The 24774-nt window shown below is 44.7% G+C and overlaps 1 protein-coding gene across 2 annotated transcripts in view; it reads left to right on the top strand.

Annotated features, from left to right (window-relative positions):
- inppl1a (inositol polyphosphate phosphatase-like 1a) overlaps positions 1-24774 on the top strand; it is a 202780-nt gene that overhangs the window by 167120 nt on the left and 10886 nt on the right. For both annotated transcript variants that reach the window (XM_073044343.1, XM_073044344.1), the window contains exons 20-26: positions 723-836; positions 4284-4372; positions 6758-6845; positions 9917-10072; positions 17792-17867; positions 20010-20147; positions 22387-23137. In XM_073044343.1, the coding sequence (XP_072900444.1) occupies positions 723-836; positions 4284-4372; positions 6758-6845; positions 9917-10072; positions 17792-17867; positions 20010-20147; positions 22387-23137 (1412 nt within the window). The remainder of the gene's footprint in view (positions 1-722; positions 837-4283; positions 4373-6757; positions 6846-9916; positions 10073-17791; positions 17868-20009; positions 20148-22386; positions 23138-24774) is intronic.

Below are 24774 nucleotides of genomic sequence, written 5' to 3'. Positions count from 1 at the left end.
CACTGGCGTTTAAGGCAGCAGTAAAGGATCTCCATCTCTCTCGGTGTTTAGGGCTTCCTGCAGTGTGTCAGTAGCTTCCTCTTGAGCAGTATAGAGCAAAGTGTAAAATATACGGTCCTGTAAATTACAATTCTTCCTTTGTTTTGTGCCAGATTATGGTCTTTCCATGGCCGTGTTTGTTCCTGGCAAATTTTTCTACACAAGTGGTTTGCCATTGCTTTCTTCTGGGCAGTGTCTTTACAAGATGGGTGGCCCTAGCCATTATCAATGCTTTTCTGAGATTGTCTGCCTGGGGTCAGTGGTTGCACAACCAGGACTTGTGATATGCACCAGCTGCTCATACGACCATCCACCACCTGCTCCCATGGTTTCACGTGACCATGATCGGGGTGGGGAGGGGTGCTGCTAACCAGGTACTACACCTTGCCCAAGGGTGGCCTGCAGAGGGAAGGAACACCTTACTGTCCACCCCATCATCCATATAAATTACATTAGGAACATATAATAAATAAATTGTGCAAAAAGAGAGCAAAATAGTGAGCAACTGACAGAAAGAAGGCAGTTATCAGGTCAGACGGGGGGAGTAAATAATCTCCGATTCCGGCCAAGGTAGTGTTCATGGATTCATGGACCTTTCATAACTCTGATGGCAGAGGGTGGAGAAGCTAGTTCTAAATCATCTTCCTGTTTAACGCTCATCCCTAGTTTTTGTTTAAATCCAGGTCTGTCCAAGTCATCTGACCAAGCCTACATCGACTTTGAGAACATTGAAGCCATTGTTAAAACTGCCAGCAGGACCAAGTTCTTCATCGAGTTCTATTCCACCTGCCTGGAGGGTGAGTATCCCGGTCGATGGGAGCCATCTTCCCCACCCGCCGCCTCACCCCCATCTACACCCCCTCCATAACTTGATGTGCCCTGGCAATTCGGCATCTGCAGTTGTATAAGACATCAGTGAGGGCACTCTGAGAATATTGTGCTTGGCTTTGGTCGCCCTGCTATAGGAAAGATGCCACTGAGTTGGTAAAAGTGCAGCGAAGATTTGCGAAGATGATTAGATTAGCTTTATTTGTCACACGTACATCGAAACACACAGTGAAATGTGCCCTTTGCATCAATGACCAACACAGTCCGAGGATGTGCTGGGGCAGCCTGCAAGTGTCGCTATGCTTCCGGTACAACTTACTAGCCCTAACCCACACCTCCTTGGAATGTGGGGGATTCCGTAACACCCGGAGGAAACCCAGGCGGTCACGGACATACGGACTCCTTACTGACAGCAGCAGGAACTGACCCACTAACTGCTCCACTATCATGCCGACCCATCCTGTCTAGACTCAAGGGACTGAGTTATGGAGAGAGGTTGAGCAAGATGTTATTAAATTGAAAAGATTGGCAAGGGTGTTGCCAGGAATTAAGGGACTAATTTATAGGGAGAGGTTGAGCAGGTGAGGACATTATTCACTGAAGTGTGGTAGAATGAGGGGTGATCTAATGGACGTGTTTAAAGTCATGAAGGGCATAATAGAGGGAATGCATGCAGTCTTTTTTCCCAGCGTTAGGAATCAACAACTTGAGAAGTAAGATCTGATAGAGGTTTATAAGATTATGAGAGACATTGCTAAACTAGACTGACAATATGTTTCTCCCAGGGTTGAAATGTCTAATACCAGAGGGCATGCATTTAAGGTGAGAGGGAGTAATTTTACACGAGGTGTGAGGAGCAAGTTTTTTTTTTACATGGAGATATGTGGGGCCTGAAATGCACTGCCTGGGGTGGTCTTAGAGGGAAATACATTAGGAACTATTAAGAGATATTCAGATAGGCACATGAATGTGAGGAAAATGGAAGGATATGGGCATTGAGTAGGCAGAAGGGATTAGTTGACCATTTGTTTACTAATTTAGTTATTTTGGCACAATATTGTGGCCTGTTCCTGTACTGTTCTATGTAGAGTGCATGGGTTTAAAGGTGAAAATAGAAAGATTTAGATCATAAGATCTTGGGTCTGCTCCGCCATTCCATCATGGCTGATTTATTATCCCTCTCAACCCCATTCTCCTGCCTTCTCCCCATAACCTTTGACACACTGATTAATCACAAACCCATCAATTTCCACTTTAAATTAGCCCAGTAACTTGGCAATGAATTCCACAGATTCACTACCCTCTGGCTAAAGAAACTTTTCCTCATCTCTGTTCTAAATAAATATCCTACTGTGAGGTTGTGCTCTCTGGTCCTCTGGTCCTGGACTCACCCACCATATGAAACATTCTCTCTGCCTTCACTCTATCTGGGCCTTTCAATATGGGATAAGTTTCAACAAGTTCCTCCCCCTCTTCTAATCTCCAGCGAGTACAGGCCCGGAGGCATCGAATGCTCCTTAGACATTAACCCTTTCATTCCTGTGATCATTCTCATGTGCCTCCTCTAGACCCTCTCCAATGCTCGCACATCCTTTCTTAGATAAGGGATCTAAAACTGCTCACAGTACTCCCAAGTGCAGTCTGACCACAATGCCTTTTAAAGTCTCTGCATTTGCTTCAGCATTACACCCTTTCTTTTATATTCTACATCTCTCAAAATGAATGCTAACATTGCATTTGCCTTCCTGACGACCTGCAAGTTAATCTTTAGGGGCCCCTGCATGAGGACTCCCAATTCCCTCTGCACCTCTAATTTTTTTAATCCTCCCCCTGTATACAAAATAGTCCATGCCTTTATTCCTTCCAGAGTGCATGACCATACACTTCCCATCTGCACTTCTTTACCTATTCTCCTAAGTCCTTCTGCAGACTCCCTGCTTCCTCAACACTACCCGCCCCTCCACCTATTTTTGTATCATCTGCAAACTTGGCCACAAAGACATCAATACCTTCATCCAAGTCATTGGCAAAAAACAGAGGAACTTCAGGGGCAACTTTCCACCCAGAGGAAGGTAAGTATACGGACTGAAGTGGAAGTGGAAGAGGAAGTGGTTGAGGCAGGTACACCAACAGTGTTTAAAATATACTTGGACAGGTACACCTGTAGAAAAGGATTAGAGGAATATGGGACAAACACAGGTAAATCGGACCAGCTCTGTTGGGAATCTTGGTTGGCAAGGACAAAAGACATAGAAACAGAGTTAGTCCGTTTGGCTCGAGCCTGCTCCACTTTTCCATCATGTTTGATTTATTATCCCTCTCAACCCTATTCTCCTGCCCTTGATGCCCTTACTAATCATAAAACCTATCAACCTCCACTTTAAATATACCCAATGATTTGGTCTCCACAGCCACCTGTGGGAATTAAGGGTCACGGGGAAAAGGCAGGTAGGTGGAGATGAGACCATGGCCAGATCGGCCGTGATCTTATTGAATGGTGGAGCAGGCTCTACGGGCCAGGTGGCCTACTCCTGCTCCTATTTCTTACGTTCTTATGTAATGAGGCGATGAACTACACAGGTTACAGAAATTCCTCCTCATCTGTCTTTTACGACTTGACCTTGATGACTCTAAATTGGCATCTAACAGTCCTGAACTGAAAGTTGGAGCTAACTGGGTCCTGGAACACATTCTGTGCAATCAGGAAAGCTCCACAATGCCTTTACTTTCTGAGAAGGCTGAAAAGAGCTGGACTTTGCACATCTATACTCACGCCATTCTACGAGTGCGCAATAGAGAGCCTCCTAACAAGCTGCATCACTGTATGGTACAGAAACTGCACTGTGACAGACAGGAAGCCTCTACAATGGGTAGTTAAAACTGCCAGTGCATCACTGGCACCAGACTACCCACCATCAAAGACAGATGTACAGAAAAGGGCCAGTAACATCATGAAGGATCCCACCTACCCTGACAATGGATTGTTTGTCCCACTCCCATCAGGGAGGAGGCCACGTAGCATCCACTTCAGGACCACCAAACTCAAAAACAGTTACTCTCCCCAAGCAGTGAGGCTGATCAACACCTCCACCCACTAACCCACCCCTCCACACCCCCAACCACCACTACTTCATCATTTCCTGTCAGAGTCACCTTGTGTACAGACACTCCTGTGCCTAGTGTCACTTTATGGACATACAATCAATCGGTGTATGTAAGCTATCTTATGTATTTATATTTATTGAGTTTTTTTTATTATTGTGTTTAATTTTATTGTGTTTTGTTTTGTGCTGCATCGGATCTAGACTAACAATTATTTATTTCCAGTACTCGTGTACTGGAAATGACATTAAACAATCTCGAATCCTTGATTTTTGAACTGAGCGATAACATTGCCACAACCCACTGTGTTTCAGAATTCAAGAAAAGTTCAGAAAATGATACGCAAAATAGCGACAACATGAACTTCCTGAAAGTTGGCTGGTCATCGAGGCAGCTCCCAACGGTAACTCAAACAGAACTCTGTCTGTTTCTGCAGGACCTCTTCTCTGCCTATAACCTCCTGCTCAGTTAGTGTGAAGGTGAACAGCCTTAGTGGAAGGTGTTTTAGACCCCTGGATTTGCAGAGGTCAGTAACACAGTGACTGTCGGAAACGTGGCAGGCAGTCTTTGACACCCCAGCAACAGATGGGATTAAAGACACCAGGCAGAGATCGTGTGGACAGCCAGAGACTTTTTCCTAGGGCTGAAATAGCTAATATGAACAGCATAATTTTAAGGTGATTGGAGGAAAGTATAAGGGGGATGTTATAAGTGGGTGCGTGGATCACATAGTCAGGGGTGGTGATAGAGTCAAATACATCAGGGCAAGGGTACCCAACCTTTTTTAAGCCATGGAGCCCTACCATTAACCGAGTGGTCTGTGGATACCAGGTTGGTAACCCCTGCATTAGATAGGCACAGGGATGAGAAAGAAATTGAGGTCTTTGTGGGAGGGAAGAGTTAGTTTGATCTTGGTTTAACAGAGCACAGAAATCCACAGCACATTACAGGCCCTTCAGCCCACAATGTTGTGTAACCTACTCTAGAAACTGCCTAGAATTTCCCTACCACATAGCCCTCTATTTCTCTAAGAGTCTCTTAAGAAACCCTCTTGTATCGCTTCCACCACCGCTGCCGGCAGTGCATTCCACACACCTACCACTCTGCGTGTGAAAAACTTACCCCTGACGTTCCCTCGGTACCTACTTCCAAGCCCCTTAAAACTAAGCCCCCTCGTGTTGGTGTTTCAGCCCTGGAAAAAGCCTCTTGACTATCCACACATCATCTTATACACCTCTATCAGGTCACCTCTCATCCTCCTTCGCTCCAAGGAGAAAAGGCCAAGTTCCCTCAACCTATTCTCATTAGGCACACTCTCCAATCCAGGCAACATCTTTGTAAATCTCCTCTGCACCCTCTATATAGTAAATTAAAAGGTCATTTAAATACAGTAAGCTTAAGTTAAAAGGTCGACACAACATTGTGGGCTGAAAGGCCAATAATATGCTGAACTGTTCTATGTTCTAGCTGCACTCATTGGCTATTTTAACACCCTGAAGGTTAACCTGCAGGTCGAGTCGGTGGTGAGGAAGACAAATACCATGTTAACATTCATTTCAAGAGGTCTGGAATACAAGAGCAAGGATGTGATGCTGAGGCTTCATAAGGCATTGGTGAGGCCTCGCCTTGAGTATTGTAAACAGTTTTGGGCCCCTCATCTTAGAAAGGATGTGCTGGCATTGGAGAGGGTCCAGAGGAGGTTCGCAAGGATGATTCCAGGAATGAAAGGGTTATCATATGAGGAATGTTTGATGGCTCTGGGTCTGTACTCACTGGCATTCAGAAGGATGAGGGGGGATCTCATTGAAACCTGTTGAATGTTGAAAGGCCTAGACAGAGTAGATCTGGAATGGATGTTTCCCATGGTGGGAGAGTTGAGGACAAGAGGGCACAGCCTCAGGATAGAGGGTCACTCTTTCAAAACAGAGATGCGGAGAAGTATCTTTAGCCAAAGGGTGGTGAATTTGTGGAATTTGTTACCACAGGCAGCTGTGGAGGCCAGGTCACTGGGTGTATTTAAGGGAGAGATTGATAGGTTCTTGACTGGAAGTGGATCAGAGGTTACAGGGAGAAGGCCAGGAACAGCGGTTAAGGAGGAGATAGAAAAAGAATCAGCCATGATTGAATGGCGGAGCAGATTCTGCTCCTATGTCTTAGGGTCTTTATTAGGTACACTTGTACACCTGCTCGTTATTGCAAATACCTAATCAACCAATCATGTGGCACAGCTCAATGCAGAAAAGCATGCAGACATGGTCAGGAAGTTCAGACCGAACATCGGAATGGGGAAGAAATGTGATCTAAGTGACATTAACTGTTGAATGATTGTTGGTGCCAGATGGGGTGGTTTGGGTATTTTAGAAACTGCTGAGCTCCTGGGATTTTCACGCACAACAGTCTCCGGAGTTTACAAAGAATGGTGCAAAAAAACAAACAAAAAAAATCCAGTGAGCAGCAGTTCTGTGAGTGAACACACCTTGTTAATGAGAGAGGTCAGAGGAGAATGGCCAGACTGGTTCAAGCTGACAAAAAGGCGTCAGTAACTCAAATAACCATAAATTACAACAGTGCTGTGCAGAAGAGCATCTCTGAATGCACAACACATGAAATCCTGAAGTGGATGGGCTGCAGCAACAGAAGATCACAGACATACACTCAGTGGCCACTTTATTAGGTACAGGAGGTAGCCAATAAAGTGGCAACGTTGTGTGTGTAACAACAGATCATATTGGATTATAAATGCATTTCACAACTTGTTGTCGAATCAGAAATACGCTTTGTTTTGCAGCTGAAGCCAATTCTCTCAGATATCGAATATCTCCAGGACCAGCATCTCCTCCTAACTGTCAAGTCAGTGGACGGTTATGAATCCTACGGTAAGCTGGCTGCAGAGATGCAAATGAGACTTTGACCACCAGCATCACACAGAGGTCTCAGACCGTCCGCTAAAGTTAGGCTCGCTTTTCCACTCATAAATCCTACATCGGCTCCTTAACACCCTCAGCTTCAGCCTTTCCCAAAGGTTCTGGGTCTCTCTGTGTCATCTCCTCTCCAGCCAGGACTAGGCTGAACACAAACCAGAGCAACACACACACAGTTCTGGAGGTCAGGGTTTTGGGTGGAGACCCTTCCTCCAGATTGCAAAGGAAGGGGGTAGAAGACAGAATACGAATGTGGGAAGAGGGGAAGGAGGACAGGCTGGAAGTTGATAAGGGAAGCCAGGTAGGTGGAGGGAGGGATGAAGTAAGGGGCTGAGAGGTGATAGCTGGAAGAGGGAAAGGGCTGGGGAAAGAGCAATCTGTTCGGAGAGAAGAGTGGAAGATGGGAGAAAGGGAAGGAGGAGGGGCATCAGAGGGAGCTGATGGGCAGGTGAGGAGAAGAGATGAGCGGGAAACCAGATGTGGCAATAGAAAAAGAGAAACGGAGAGGGAGTAGAAATTACTTCAAGTTAGAGAAGCCGATGTTCATGCTGTCAGGGTGCAGACAACCCAGATGGAATATGAGGTGTTGCTCCTCCAAACTTCTCATGACAGTAGAGGAGGCTGTGGACCAACATGTCAGAATGGGAATGGGAAGTGGAATTAAAATGGGAGCACCCGCCTTCTGCAGTGAATGGAGGAAAGGTGATCCACAAAACGGTCCCCTAATCTATAGACTAGAGGAACAGCACCTTTATATTCCATCCAGAGAGTGTTCAACCCAGTGGCACTTGCAGTGAATTTTCCAAATTCCAGTAACCTGTCCCTTTTACAGACCCTTCTGTTTAAAGATTAGCTTTATTTGTCACATGTACATCAAAACATACAGTGACATGCATTGTTGTGTGTCAGTGATCCACAGTCCAGCAACTGTTGCCACGCTTTTCACCAACATAGCATGCTCACAAGTCACTAACATCTGTGGAATGTGGGAGGAAACGCTCGTGGTTACAGGAAGAACTTACAGTCGCCTTACAGACACCAGAAGGATTTATACCCTGTTCGGTGTAAAACATTGCTGTAACCTCTATGCTACTGTGCATCCTGATACACCCATCGTGGCTGATTTATTATCTCTCTCAAAGCCATTCTCCTGCCTTCTCCCCGTAAACTTTGAAACCTTTATTTTTTTTTAAACTTTTTTTATTGTTTTCAAATAGTTACAAAATAAAAGTGTATGAGAAAAAAAAATGTTACCCAGCCCCCCTCCCCTTAACCCCTCCCCCCTAACATCCCTAAAAAAAAGAAAGAGAAAAAAAAAAAGGAATGCCTGGATATTGGAAGATCCCCACACGCTCCACGGAGTTCGTAATAACTTTGGTGTATGCATTTATTTCTTTCCCCAAGTAACCAATTATTTCATCTTCGGAGCACCTATATATTTAATCCTGTCTTTTGTAAATAAGGGCGCCAAATTTTCAAAAATGTTTCATATTTATCTCTTAAATTGTAAGTGATTTTTTCAAGTGGAATACAGCCATAAATTTCGTTCTTCCAACGATCTATACTTAGATATGTATCCGATTTCCAAGTCACTGCAATAGCTTTTTTGGCTACTGCCAATGCAATTTTTATAAATTCTTTCTGATATTTATTCAATCTGGATATCGGTTTTATCCCTTCAATATTACCTAGTAAAAGTAATGTTGGGTTGTGTGGAAGTTGTATTCCAATGATTTGTTCCAGTAAAACTCTTAAATTTGTCCAAAAAGGTTGAATTTTGGAGCAAGACCAAGTAGAATGTAAAAAAGTACCAATTTCTTGGTTACATCGAAAACACTGATCAGATAGATTTGGGTTTAATTTGTTTATTTTTTGTGGTGTAATATATAGTTGATGTAAAAAATTGTATTGCACTAATCTTAATCGAACGTTTATTGTATTTGTCATACTCTCAAGACATAGTCTAGACCAGTTTTTTTCTTCAATTTTGATATTCAAATCACTTTCCCATTTTTGTCTTGACTTATGGACTCCTTGTTTAATTGCCTGTTTTTGAATCAAATTATACATACAAGAGATAAATTTTTTAATCTTTCCTTTTTGAATTAAAGTTTCTATTTCATTGGGTTTCGGTAGTAACATTGTTTGACCTAGCTTTTCTCTTAAATAAGCCCTTAGTTGAAAGTAACAAAAAAGAGTGTTGTTTGATACTTTATATTTATTCTTTAATTGATCAAATGACATTAATATACCTCCTTCAAAACAATCTCCTATATATCTAATCCCTTTTTGAAACCAATTATATAAAAGTTGATTATCCATTGTAAAAGGAATAAGTCTATTTTGGATTAAAGATCTCTTTGCTAATAAGGATTTCTTTGTCTCATCGTCAACATTTATCTTATTCCATAAATCAATCAAATGTTTTAATATAGGAGATTCTTTCTTTTCCCGTATCCATTTAGATTCCCATTTATAAAACTTTGAAACCTTGACTAATCAAGAACCTATCAACATCTGCTTTAAATAGACCCAGGGACTGCCCCAACAGCTGCCTGTGGCAATGAATTCCACAGATTCACCACCCTCTGGCTAAAAAAAATTCCTTCATGTCTGTTCTAAAAGGATGTTCCTCTATTCTGAGGTTGTGCCCTCTGGTCCTGGACTCCCCCACCATGGGAAACATCCTCTCCACATCCACTCCATCTAAGCACTTCAATATTTGATAGCTTTCAATGAGATCCTCCCCCTCCCCCCCCATCATCCTTCTGAATTCCAGTGAGTACAGGTCCAGAGCCATATGCTCTTGATATTTTAACCCTTTCATTCCTGGGATAAGTCTCGTGAACCTTCTCTGGACCTTCTCCAATGGCAGCGCATCCTTTCCGATATAAAGGGCTCAAAACTGCCCACAATACTCCAAGTGCGGTCTGACAAGTGCCTTATAAAGCCTCAGCGTCAGGTCTTTCTGCTATGGGCTCCACCCGTTTCACCATCGTGTGTTTTCTGTCCCATCTCCCCCACAGGAGAGTGCTGCATCGCACTGAAGTCGATGATCGGCAGCACCGCTCAGGTCTTTCTCACCTCGCTGTCGCACCGCGGGGAGGAAACCGGGAACATCCGAGGCTCCATGAAGGTCCGCGTGCCAGCGGAGAGAGCCGGCACCAGAGAGCGTCTTTACGGTAACTGGCGAGGCTGTGTTTCCGCTCCGGGGCGGGTCTCTCGTGGGGGCGGTCTTTGCCGGTCGGTACTGTCTCAGTTGTGCTGGTTGTTAATCTGCCGCCCTTGTCCTGGTAACTGTGTGCACATAAAGGTTCAGGGAAAATCAATATGTGATCTCCAGACTTTAAATTATTCCCTCAGTGTTAAACTCAGAACTTGGGGCAGGTCCTTTGGCCAATGGTGTCTGACCCAAACTGAACTGAATCTCCTCTTCCTGCACATGATCAATTCCTTTCATTCCCTGAATATCCATGTCCCTATCTAAGAGTCTCTTAAATGTTTCTAACGTATCTATCTGCCTCCACCACCACCCCAGGCAGCTCATTCCAGACAGAGACTTTTCTTCCATGCCAGAAATGGTTAATACAAGGGGGCATAATTTGAAGGTGACCGGAGGAAAGTATAGGGGGGTATCAGAGGTAGGTTTTTTACACAGAGAGTGGTGAGTGCGTGGAATGCCCTGCTAGGGATGGTGGTAGAGGCAGATAGATACATTAAGGGCATTTAACAAACTCTTCAAATTTCAATGTAAATTACGTAAACTACATATATGCCACCATATACAACCCTGAGATTTAATTTCTTGCAGGCATTCACAGTAAATGCAAAGAAACACATTAGAAACAATGAGAAGCTGCATGTAACCTACGTGTGTGCAGGAGATGACAAACTCTGCAAATACAAAGATAAAATAAAATAATAACTGTACCCATATTAATGTATTCTTTTGGCATTATATCTTTGTCCAAAACCAATTTGGAAAATTTACAAAGAAAAATAAGAACTGAAATGACAAATGTTAGAAAACACTGCGTACACTTGAACACACTTAGATTAACACTGTAGGACAAAAGGAGGAAAGGAATTACAGACAAAAAGATTACATGACAATCAGATAAAACTTATAAGGATATATTTTCATCAACAAAAACAGGGTTCAGCACTCCATGCGAGCATACGCAATTCTGCTAAGAAGGACACATCACTAAACTTAAATGAAAACACAACTCAGAAAAAAATAAGAAATTATCACTCCAGGAAAGAAAAAGTTAACCAATGGAAGAGCATGACCCTCTGTGGAAGGCATTCCCATGATGCCGAGAGAAACCAGAAACCATCCAACACGTTCTAGTATCCTGCAGCGGTTTAACTCAATCTGATTACTTACACAGGCACAGTCAACTGGCAAATATCATTCACCAAAACTTTCCTTTAAAACACAAACTCATAAAAGAAACCATACCTAACTATAAATTGAATTGAATCGACTTTATTACTTATATCCTTCACCTACATGAGGAGTAAAAATCTTTGTTACGTCTCCATCTAAATGTGCAATGTACAATTTCTAGTAGTTTGTAATAAATAGTATGTACAACAGGACAGACAATATAACACAGAAATACAATTGTATCAGTGTGAGTTAATCAGTCTGACGGCCTGGTGGAAGAAGCTGTCCTGGAGCCTGTTGGTCCTGGCTTTTGTGCTTTTCCCCGGATGGTAGCAGCTGGAACAGTTTGTGGTTGGGGTGATTCGAGTCCCCAATGATCTTTTGGGCACTTTTTACACACTGGTCTTTGTAAATGTCCTGAATTCACATCTACAGATGCACTGGGCTGTCCGCACCACTCTCTGCAGAGTCCTGAGATTGAGGGAAGTACAGTTCCCATACCAGGCAGTGATGCAGCCTGACAAAGGGTCTCGGCCCGAAACGTCGACAGTGCTTCTCCTTATAGATGCTGCCTGGCCTGCTGTGTTCCACCAGCATTTTGTGTGTGTTGAGTGATGCAGCCAGCAAGCATGCTCTCAATTGTGCTCCCGTAGAAGGTTCTTGGGATTTGGGGGCCCATACCAAACTTCTTCAACCGTCTGAGGTGAAAGAGGCTCCATTCTGCTTATTTCACCACACAGCCGGTGTGTACAGACCAAGTGAGATCCTCGGTGATGTGCATGCTGAGGAATTTACAGCTGTTCACCCTCTCAACCCCAGATCCATTGATGTCGATAGGTGTTAGCCCATTTCCATTCCTCCTGTAATCCACAACCAGCTCCTTTGTTCTTGTGGCATTGAGGGAGAGGTTGTTTTCTTGACACCACTGGGTCAGGATGATTTCTTCTCTGTAGGCTGTCTTGTTATTATTTAAGATTAGGCCAATCAGTGTAGTGTTGTCAGCAAATTTAATTTGCAGATTGGAGCTGTGGGTGGTGACAGTCATGGGTATACAGAGAGTAAAGGAGGGGGCTTAGGACACAGCCCAGAGGGGCAGAGGTGAGGGAGCCCACTCTTACCACCTGCCGGTAATCTGACAGGAAGTCCAGCATCCAGCTGCACAAGGCAGGGTGAAGGCTGAGGTCTCTGAGATTCTTGTCGAGCCTGGAGGGAATTATGGTGTTGCATGCTGCACTGTAGTCCAAGAAAAGCATTCTCACATAATCACCTTTCTTCTCCAGATGTGTAAGGACAGTGTGTAGAGCTGTAGCAGGTCTGATTCAGTTTTAAAGTCAGAGTCCTGCAGATTATAACAGTTATCACAGACAGGACAGTCCATGATAACCGTCTTGAGTTAATAATACAGGATAAACAAGCAAGAACAACTTGCGTAATAGATACTGTATAGCCATTCCAAACACATAAGGTACAGAAATCAGTCAGTGAGAAACAGCAGAGATACACTGAATTAAAAGAGGAAACTGAAGGACTTTGGAACATGAACAGGGTATACACTGGCCCGATAGTAATACCTGCAACTGGTGTCATCCTAAAGCTTTAAACAATTAGGCTGACACAGCAATATTTATGTAAATCTTCAGGAAGCCACAGTACTAATCACCACGAGAATAGTCTGAAATTTCCCAGCAATTGAGAAATGAATATGCTTGGTTCTGCCGGTACCTCGGGTTTTACCAGCTGGAGCTGAAAAAATAAACAATATTAATAAATAAATAAATAGCTAAATAAATAAATAGATGGATAGATAAATAAATAAGCAAGCAAGCAAGCAAGCAATAAATATGCAGAACATGAGATTAGGCCGTGGTTGTTGGAACAGTTCACTGGAGGGATGAGTGAGAGCTTGATTGTTGAGGGTAATGACTGCTCCTGAACCTGGTGGTGTGGGTCCTGTACCGCCTCCCGGAGAGGAGAGCGTGTCCTGGCTGGTGGGGTCCCGGATGATAGATGCTGCTTTCCTGTGACAGCGCTCCGTGTGGACGTGCTCAATGATGGGGAGGGCTTTACACTTGGTGGACTGGGCCGCATCCACTACTTTTTGTGGGATTTTTCCATTCGAGGGGATTAGATAGAGGCACAGGGATGATAGAAAAGTGGAGGGCTGTGTGTATGGGAGGGTTTTGATTTTTTTTGAGTAGGTGAAAAGGTGGGCCGAAGGGCCTGCACTGTGCTGTATTATATACCATGATTACTCGCGTTCCAGAAGTTATAACGTTGCTGTGTGTCTGGAAAAGCATTCAGATGCTAATGGATAACGGCAGGGCGCTCTGGTCCGATGTTGCAGACTCTGCTGCCCGCTCTGTTTCTTGTTCAAATAAAATATCACTGGCAGTTTTCAGGGCGGAATGCAAGTTCTGGGCTGTGTGAGGGTCGCACATTGCCTTACAGATGTGTCGGAGGGGCGGGCAAGATCCTGTTCCAATCATTCTCGTGGTACAGCCAAACTCAATTTGAGAGGTGGTGGGGTCCCTTCAGGGAATTCAAAGTAAAGTTATTATCAAAATAAAACGCAACACGAGTGAATCTGCAGATGCTAGAAATAAATAAAAACACAAAATGCTGGCAGAACTCAGCAGGCCAGACAGCATCTATGGGAGGAGGTAGTGTCGACGATGAAGGGTTTCGGGCGGAAACGTTGCCACTACCTCTTCCCATAGATGCTGTCTTGCGTGCTGAGTTCTGCCAGCATTTTGTGTTTTTATTATCAAAATACATATTTGTGGCCATGATGTAACCTTTTCTTGCGGGGAATCACAGTAAGTACAGGAGACACAATAGAATGAATGAAAGATCACACCCATCAGGGTGTACTAACAACCAATGTGCGAAAAAAAACAACGGGCGAGGAAACAGGCTGATAGGCTGTTGTGCCAGATTAACTGCTCTCTGAACTCCATTCCATAGATGCTGCCTGCCCTGCTGACTTCCTCCAGCAGTGTGTGTGTGTGTGTGTCACTTGTGCACTGGGAGAAGAGTCAGGCCACGCTGTTCTCCAGTCTGAACAGAATCTATTTCTATGCGGAATTGACTCGCAGTTACGGGATATTGACCATTTGGTAAACTGTGTGCATTTGGAATGCTTATTTGCAAAATTCATCGCCATTCACGACAAAGGTCTTAATAGAAATTATAAACAGACACCCGATGATACTTTGAAGGTGGTAAAGGAATTGTTCCTTAGTTGTTGGGTGTGTTTCACGTCCTTCCGTTATATGCCTGCCTGGTCTGCAGTGAGCATAACCGGCTCCGGTAATCCTTTCGCCTGGGCTGTTTGGACTCTATTTTACAATTTACTCTTGCCCGAACATTATGTTAACCCTTGCCTTGCCGCAACTTCCTGAGTTCCGTAATAATCCAGTAGCGTCACGGCGATTGGCGTTAGCTTTCCAGTCCAAATTTAGGAATTAACTTCATCCGGTTGGGATCTCAACCTGTTCCGAGCATCAGAATTACTCCAAATAAACTTCAAACTAAATGTGTAATTAAAGTACATATATGTCACCATATACAATCCTGAGACTGATGGATTATTTTTTGGTGAGTTGGTTCGATCACACGTTTACTTTCGTCGCTCAATCTGGCCCCTTCCAACTCGATTAATCAAGTTGGGCGAACATGCAACGTTACCCCCATCTGCTGGTAGCATCGAGAACTGCAGGCCTGAGCTTGAAAGTGAACGGGTTTTACTGGCACTCGATACCTAAAGCTAGAAGGGATGCAGACTCGGTTAACTGACACTTTTAAACGCTAGCTCAAAACTTATTTGTTTAACATTGCTTTTAACTAACATCTTTGTATCTTTTATTTTCATATGTTTAAGTTTTATTTTCATGTTTGCATTTATCCCATTGTAAAGCACTTTGAATTATATTTGTATGAAAAGTGCTTCGTAATTAAGTTACTGTTATTAATACAAAATGCTAGAGGAGCTCAACAGGTCAGGCAGAGTCTATGGAGAGAAATAAACAGTTTACATTTTGGGCCAAGACCCTTCATCAGGATGTTTTAACAGCGCACATAAAGTTTTTGTTTAATGTAGCGATGGGCTATGTATGGTTACACTGGACAACAAATTTTTTTCAAAACTGTTGCTTCCACAGGAATTTTTTTAAGATAGACTACTTGAAGCTGGAACAGAAATATAATTTCAGACTACTATTACACAGAAATTTGGAAAAGCAAATTAACTTTTATTAAATATAATTGCATAACGATGCTGATGCTTTGCAATAGTTCAGCTAGGCTAAAAATGTTTAGTTGGTGATTTTTGTTTGTACTCAGTGTCTGAGGCTTCCTGCTTAAGTGTCCAAAATAATCAGCCAGCATTGATGGATTCCAGTTGCCCTGAACCATTTAGAAACATAGAAAACCTACAGCACAATACAGACCCTTCAGCCCACAAAGCTGTGCTGAACATGTACTTACTTTAGAAATTACCTCAGGTTACCCAGAGCCCTCTATTTTTCTGAGCTCCATGTACCTATCCAGGAGTCTCCTAAAAGACCCTATCGTATCTGCCTCCACCACCGTCACTGGCAGCCCATTCCACACACTCATCACTCTCTGTGTAAAAAAAAACAACTTACCCCTGACATCTCCTCTGTACCTACTTCCAAGCACCTTAAAGCTGTGCCCTCTTGTGCTAGCCATTTCAGCCCTGGGGATAAAGCCTCCATATGATCAATGCCTCTCATCATCTTTCACACCTCTATCAGGTCACCTCTCATCCTCTTGTCGCTTCAAGGAAAAAAGGCCAAGTTTACTCAACCTATTCTCATAAGGCATGCTCCCCAATCCAGGCACCATCCTTGTAAATTTCCTCTTCAGCCTTTCTATGGTTTCCACATCCTTCCTGTAGTGAGGTGACCAGAACTGAGCACAGTACTCCAAGTGGAGTCTGACCAGGGTCCTATATAGCTGCAACATTACCTCTCGGCTCTTAAACTCAGTCCCATGATTGATGAAGGCCAATACACCATACGCTTTTTTAACCACAGAGTCAACCTGCGCAGCAGCTTTGAGTGTCCTATGGACTCAGACCCCAAGATCCCTCTGATTCACCACTCTGCCAATACTATATTCTCTCATCATATTTGACCTAACAAAATAAACCACCTCACATTTATCTGGGTTGAACTCTATCTGCCACTTCTCAGCCCAGTTTTGCATTCTTACAATGTCCAGCTATAACCTCTAACAGCCCTCCACACTATCCACAACACCTCCAATCTTTGTGTCATCAACAAATTTACTAACCCATCCCTCCACTTCCTCATCCAGGTCATTTATAAAAAGAAGTCTAAGGGAAGAAGTCTAAATGGGAATGCAGAAAATGAATTTTTAGTGACACGGTTTTGTATGCTTCAAGCATGTTGTCAACCAGCTGCACATAGTGTGGTGCTCTGTAGTTGCCAAGAAAATTTTCGGAAACGTCCTTGAGTGTCTTCGATGTGATTTTCTCCGGTCCCACTAGAAATTCTTCGAATTGCCTGTGATTGATGACCTGTTTGATTTGTGGTTCAACAAAAATGCTTTCCTTAATCTAGCTATCAGTTATTCGACTTGAATCATGAATTGAAATAAGAAGCATAGACAATTTTTTTAATGGTGTGAGATAGGGAAAGTTCATGGTGATTTTCATGATTTGCAGACCACAATCCATAAGATATACCCAAAAGTATTCAGGAGGCAAAATCTGTGTCGTCCAGTGCTGTCACAGGCGACCCTCATTGCTGCCTGTCACTGGGGTGACCAGGTTCACACAGTGGTGTTGGGGCCTGGGGGGAGGGAGTTAAAGCAATTACACCAGATACTATTCTTCCACATCGGGGTGGTGGTGTTCCCCCAACCCTGCTGTCCAAGTCCTTGCGGGTAGGTGAGTGAGCTACCTAACCTCCTCTTTCAAAGGTCGAAGTAAGTTTATTATCAAAGTACATATATGTCACCATATACAACCCTGAGATTCATGTTCTTACAGGCATTCACAGCAAATACAAAGAAACACAGTAGACTCAATGAAAAACCGCACACAACGGGATGGACAAACAACCAGTACAAAAAGCAAAGAAAAGAATAATAATAAATATTAGGAACAATAGGTGACCAGTCCTTAAAAGAGAGTCCATAGATAATGAGACCAGTTCAGTGTTGGGGTGAGTTAAATTATCCCCTCTGGTTCAAATGCCTGGTGGTTGAGGGGTATAATTGTTTCTGAAACTAGAGGTGTGGCACTTGAGGCTCCTGTACCTCCTTCCTGATGGCAGCATCGAGGAGTGAGCATGGCCTGGGTGGTGGGCTTCTGTGTAACTGACCGGTGTTTACACAGGCCGGGTGGAGGGGAGGAGGATCTCACCATCTCTCGCTTGTTTACCCATTGGCATGGGAAAATAAAACCCTCTGAATGTAAAGCAGATGACGGAGCAAATCTGTCTCTTTTGCCTCACCACAGAATGGATTCGAGTCGACAAGGATGAGACTGGAGCATCCAAGGGAAAGCCAGGGAGCCGAACGAACCCGGATGTGAAGTACGGCCGCCATTTGCATTGAAGTTCCTGTTTGCTTTGGCAGTGATGCCCCTCTGTTCTGGAACTGAGGAGAGGGGAGCCAGCGTTTGACCCTGAAGTTGTCTCTGCACTTTCTAGTTCCAACCTAGAGCTTTGTTGAAGAGAATATGACCCTTATGGAGAGCATCAGTAGGAGGATTAATATCTCTCCAGTTGTCACAGAATCAGGCACTTCAGCCCATCTAGTCCATGCTGAATTATCATTGTGCCTGGCCCCATCATCCTGCACCTGGACCATAGCTCTCTACACCTCTCATCATGTACTTATCCAAATTTCTTTTAAATGTTGAAATCAAACCCGTGTCTACCACTTCCACTGGCAGCTCGTTCCACACTCTCACCACCCTCTGAGTGAAGAAGTTCCCCCTCATGTTCCCCTTCAACATTTCACCTTTCTTCCTTAACCCATGACCTCTAGTTCTACCTCACTGAAAGAATCCTGCTTGCATTTGACCTGTCTGTGCACTCATAATTACATACACTTCTATCAAATCTCCCCTCATTCTCCCACACACTAGGGAATAAAGTCCTAACCTATTCAACTTTTCCCTATAACTCAAGTCCTGGCAACATCCTTGTCAATTTTCTCTTCACTCTTTCTGTATTGACCAGATAGGCCTCACCAATGTCTTTTTCAACCTCAACATAACATCCCACCCCCTGTATTCATTACTTTAATTTATGAAGGCCAGTGTGCCAAAGCTGTCTTTACAACTCTCTCGATCTGTGACGTCACTTTCAAAGAATTATGGATCTGTATTCCCGGATCCCTTTGTTCTACTACACTCCTCAGTGCCCTGCTACTCACAGTGCAAGTCCTACCCTGGTTTGTCCTCTCAAAGTGCAAAACCTCATACTTCTAGCTGCCATTTTTCCAGATCCCACTACAAGTTTCGATAGGCCTCCTCGCTGTCCATTCCATCTCCAATCTTGATGTCGTCTGCAAAGTTTCTGACGACGAGCAGTAACGGACCCAACACCGATCCCTGTGACGCACTACTCATCACAGGCCTCCAGGCAAAGAGGCAACCACTCTCTAGCTTTTCCTGTGAAGCCAATGTCTAATTCAGTTTACTGTCTCATCCTGAACCTTCTTAATCAGCCTCCCATGTGGGACTTAGTCAGTACACATAGGCAATATTCCTGCCTTTCCTTCACCTTAGTAAGTTGTGGTCTTGCTATGTTAGCACTGAAAGCATGGAGTGACACTTCTGGGCTGCCCCCAGCACATTCTCAGACTGTGTTGGTCAGTGATGCACATGACACAGTTCACTGTGTGTTTCGATGTACATGTGACAAATAAAACTAATCTTTCTCGGTCTTTTTATCCCTCACCACTTCCCAGACCACCTATCACCTACCGGTTCCTGACTCGCCTCTCCCCTTACTCCCAATCATCTTCCCCCTCCACTCTCATCCTGATGTATGGTCCCAATTGTAAACGTCCCCACTTCACTTTCCCCAGACAAAAGCTTCTTGAGCTGCTGAGCTTCCCAGCAGTTGTTCATCGTCCAACTGTAACCGGTTTGCAGAGACGTACGGGTTAGGCTCAGTGATTACCGGTTTGCAGAGACGTACGGGTTAGGCCTGGTGAGTACCGGTTTGCAGAGACGTATGGGTTAGGCTCGGTGAGTACCGGTTTGCAGAGACGTATGGGTTAGGCTCGGTGAGTACCGGTTTGCAGAGACGTATGGGTTAGGCTCGGTGAGTACCGGTTTGCAGAGACGTACGGGTTAGGCTCAGTGATTACCGGTTTGCAGAGACGTACGGATTAGGCTCAGTGAGTACCGGTTCACTGTAGATCTCATCTGCCAGTCTGCAGGCATGAGGCTACCAGCTGCTCTCACTTGGTTAGCCTGCCTGTCGAGGCGCTGTACCAGGATGCGGTCGCTGTCACATGCAGACAGTTACTGGGAGCCACAGGTGAGGGTTGAGTGTCCGGTGGGGGTCAAAGGTGAGTGAGCTGCCCCAGAATGGACACAGCAAGCCCCTTCACCTGAGGTGCTACCCCTCCCTGGACATCCCATACACCCATATTTTGATGTGCATGTGACAAATAAAGCTGATACTTGAATTTGTTAATGTTTAGCTGTTCCTTTTCAGGGGGAATTTGAAGAAGCCGGTATCTCCTGAGACATCTGGGCCACAGCTTGGGAAACAGAGCGAAGAGCCAGAGAAACTGTCCCCCCTACCGGCTGGACGCACCCCTGCACTGCTCCCTGCAGTAGCTACGGAAGAGAGGTATGGTTGGTGGTCAGGAATGGAGGGGACAGGGTCTTAAGGCCAGAGGAGGTTACGGAGTTTTAGGGGGCAAAGGGGATGGAGAGGGTCTGGGGTGGTGGTGCCTGGCAGTGTAGGGCAGGGAGGATGAAGGGTGGAGTTCGGGGTGGATGGGAACAGAAGGGAAGGTTCAGGGTTGGAGGGGGATACTCAGGAGTGGAGAAGATTTGCAGGGATGGAGGGAGGGGGTGCGGTATTGGATGGAGGGGGTATCAGAGACGGAGGACATAGAGGGGGATGTTTGAGGGCAGAAGCGGTATCGGGGCAAAGGCGACAGTGTATTTTGCCTCAGTCTTCACTGTGGAAGACACTAGCAGTGTGCCAGATGTTGAGTGTGAGGGAAGTGAAGTGGGTGCGGTTACTGTTACAAGGAGAAGGTGCTCAAAAAGCTGAAAGACCCTAGAATACGTAAGTTACCCGGACCAGATGAACTGCACCCTAGGGTCCTAAAAGAGGTAGCAGTAGAGATTGTGGAGGCATTAGTAATAACCTTTCAAAATCATTTGACTCTTGCATGGTGCCAGAGGACTGGAAAATTGCAAATGTTACTCCACTATTTAAGAAAGAAGGAAGGCAACAGAAAGGAAATTATAGACCAGTTAGCCTGACCTCAGTGGTTGGGAAGATGTTGGAGTCGATTGTTAAGGATGAGGTGATGGAGTACTTGGTGACACAGGACAAGATAGTATAAAGTCAGCATGGTGTCCTTCAGGGAAAATCCTGCCTGACAATCCTGTTGGAATTCTTTGAGGAGATTACAAGTAGGATAGATAAAGGGGATGCAGTGGACGTTGTATATTTGGACTTTCAGAAGGCCTTTGACAAGGTGTCACATGTGAGGCTGCTTACCAAGTTAAAAGCCCAGGAAAGTTACTAGCATGGTTAAAACAATGGCTGATTGGTAGGAGGCAGTGAGTGGAAATAAAAGGATCTTTTTCTGGTCGACTGCCAGTGACTAGTGGTGTTCCGCAGGGGTCAGTGTTGGGATCCCTTCTTTTTATGCTGTATATCAATGATGTATACCAAACTTTGTTGCCAAGTTTGCAGATGATTCGAAAGTTGGTGGAGGGGCAGATAGTGCTGAGGAAACAGGTAGTTTGCAAAGGATTTAGACAGATTCAGAAAATGGGCAAGAAAGTGGCAAATAAAATACAATGTTGGAAAGTAGCAGAAATAAATGTGCAAACTATTTTCTAAATGGGGAGAAAATCCAAAACTCAGAGATGCAGAGAGACTTGGGAGTCCTTGTGTAGAACATCCTAAAAGTTAACTTGCAGGTTGAGCCAGTGGTGAGGAAGGCAATAGCATTCATTTCAAGAGGTCTAGAATACAAGAGCAGGGATGTGATGCTGTGAGAGTCTGCAAGAAAATGAACCTCAGGGTAATACAATGGGTTCCGGATGATTGAGACACATCAGACCCAGTACCTTCTGGCCCAATTAAGTGGCTGCCCTAATTTCTAGGAAATAGTCAAAATATATATAAAAATGCAAACTACAGTTTAACTTAGTAACAAATTATGTATTTTAAGGAAATACAGAACAAATTAGAACACTATTAGTTCTACTACAGTGCTATAAAACGGTGTATTAGTTCTTAATAGTTACCAACAGAGAAACTCATCCAGTGTTTGCTGTCATGTACTTCTGATTGTAAATGAACAAAATCATCGCAGACACCTAGTGTAGATAATAGACTGCCACCGCCTTCAAATTCTTTGTAGTGCCTAAAATAGTGAAATTGTTTCCTTTTCACTCCCTATGGTTTCTGGTATCTCCAGGCCTGAATGCTTGAAACCGCAGCGAGCAAAACAGTTCTGAATTGTTTTACTGCATACTTCTCCCCAACTATCAGTGACAAGAATCACTGCTTGTTTGACGCTGTTTAAAAACAGGTCACTGTAAGCACGATGTAGTGCCTAATGGCCACACAAGCGCACAAGGCTGACGCTAGATAGAAACTGCTCGAGAACAGTCTCCTGTCCCAATTAAGTGGGATAGTGTCCCAAATAAATGAAGGGAGTTCTTGCTATTTTCTCAGTTTTTTGTTCTTTAAGAGTTGTCCCCAATAAACAGCTGCCCGATTAACCAATGGCTCAGTGAACAAGAATCCAGTGTATATGGTGACATCTGGAACTTCGATAACAAATGTTTTTTTTTTAACTTGGAGCTTACTTTGATCTCGGGGATGTCTCTTCCAGGACCAAACAGGGGGAGGCACACGCTGACGCAGATGCGCTGTGTTCCAAGAACAGCTTCAACAATCCTGCCTACTACATGCTGGAGGGAGTGCCCCTATCCCCCGACCACCAGGTCCCGGGCGCTGTGAAAGCACCTCAGAAAGCCAAAGGCCACGCCACTCTGGGCCTACACGACAAGAAGCGGCAACAGTCAGCTCGCCCTCCCCTGGCCAGCGAAGAGGCCTCGCTCTCGGACGACGAGTGCCTAACCCTCAACCGGCCACCACCCGACTACCCCCCTCCACCCCTGCCCAAGTCAGCTGAGATGGACGTGATTGAAAATCCTTTCTACGCCACCTCAAAGGAGGTCCAGAGACAGAGGTCCAAGGACGAGCCTGGCCTGAGGAACCCCGGCGGCAAGCACCGGCACCCCGCTGACCCCTTGGATACCAAATCTCCCTTCCCACCCAAACCTCACCCCAAGAGCCAACTATCCCCCGGCACGGGCCAGCTACTGCCTCCCTACATGACCAACCACTGCGGCCCAGCCTACCAGGGGGCTGTCGATGATCACTCCTATTCCGCCCTGCAGATGGCCAAGAGCCTCAGCGAGGTGGACTACCCAGCGGGCAAGGCGGAGCCACCAATGAGAAACCCCCCACTGCCAGTGAAAGGTCAACCCCACCGAGCGTTCCTCCCTGACTACAGCCGCCCTGCTGCTTTCCCCCCTCGCTCTATCAAGGAGAGCATCGAAGAAGATATGGCGGAGGAGGTAAGGTTGTCAAGATATGTTGAGAGGATGTTTCTGTGGTGGGAGAGTCTAAGACTCAGCCTCAGAAGAGAGAGGTGTCCTTTTAGCATGGAGATGAGGAGGAATTTCTTTAGCCAGAGGGGATTGAAACTGGGGAATTCTTTGCCACAGACAGCCGTGGAGGCCAATTCATTAAAGCGGAGGTTGATAGGGTCTTGATTAGTCAGGGTGTCAGAGGTTACAGGGAGAAGGCTAGAGAATGGGTTTGAGAAGGATAATAAATCAGCCATGACAGAATGGTGGAGTAGACTCGATGGGCTGAATGGCCTAATTCTCCTTTCTCTTATGGTCTCATGATACACTTCAGCAGCCTTAAGAATTCTCTGGCACATTGTTCCGTGGTGTTCTATGTTGTTGGGGGAGGGGGAATGAAGTCGCCTAATAAGGCATTGGCCCCTTTCATTGGGTTGTGGGTTCAAATCCCATCTAGGGTATACTTATTTCAAATATGGTGACAGAACTTCAGACCAGCACACTAAATGCTGGGGGAGCTCAGCAGGTCAGGCAGATCTGTGGACAGGAGTCAACAGTTGACATTTTAGGCCAACATTTTTCCCCTCCATAGAGGGGAATCATCTTTGATGCTCTCCTTCCCCTTTGGCTTCTGCCCCCTTCTTTTTCAGCCCTCTCCACAGATGCTGCCTGACCTACTGATTTCCTCCAGCATCTGCTGAACCTCCTGTGTGAATCATTTCTGAACATTGATTTTAATGTATTCAGGAGATGCCTTTCCATTGGGATGGATTGGGAGCTTGGCGGTTGGTGTTAGGCTCTTATAGCACCAGTGACCTGGGTTCAATTCCCATCGCTGTCTTTAAGAAGCTCATACGTTCTCCATGTGACTGCGTGGCTTTCCTCCAGGTGCTCTGGTTTCCTCCCACATTCCAAAGACGTACGGGTTGGTAGGTTAATTGGCCACAGGGGTGTCATTGGGTGACGAGGGCTCGTTGGGCTAAAAGAGCCTGTTACTGACTGTATCTCTAAATCAGGGGTCGGCAACCTTTTTGCCTCTGTGGGCCGGATTGTGTATTAATGAGCGGACAGTGGGCCAGATAAATACCATAAAAAACTTGAAATATGGGAATTATCCATTTAAATACATCTAGTTATGCTTAGCCTCAAATTAGTGGATAACGCATGCTGGAAAATCATTTGTGCTTAACAAATGATGCCAATTAGTAATCAAAGAACTCAGTTTAGTTGCAATTTATTTCAATCAAGGCATCTTTTGAATCTATTAAAAGGACACAAGGAATCTTTAAACATAAAACATATGAACATGATGCATTGAATGGTGGTAAATTAAGTATAATAGAAAAGAAAATTTTAATACAAACAGTCGATAAATCAGATCAACTTGATGCTGTTTGTTGCTTGAAAGCTTCTCAATATTAGGTGTCAGACTTGCTGATGCCAAGAGCAAGACATTATCCAGATCGTAGCACATGTAAATATCTGGATATTTAGCATGGATTGCTTGTTGAAACACAGTGACGCTGTTTCTGTTTACAAATTTGAACGATCCCATCTGAAAACCTGCACGTGCACAGAGAGTATCTAATACGTATTAATAAGGTAGTCTGCCTTCCCGTCCTTTG

This window comes from Hemitrygon akajei, chromosome 4 (genome assembly GCF_048418815.1).
Source record: "Hemitrygon akajei chromosome 4, sHemAka1.3, whole genome shotgun sequence".
NCBI classification, from domain to species: Eukaryota; Metazoa; Chordata; class Chondrichthyes; order Myliobatiformes; family Dasyatidae; genus Hemitrygon; species Hemitrygon akajei.
The sequence above is the reverse complement of the archived record's forward strand: the minus strand, read 5'-3'. Positions and strand labels throughout refer to the sequence as shown.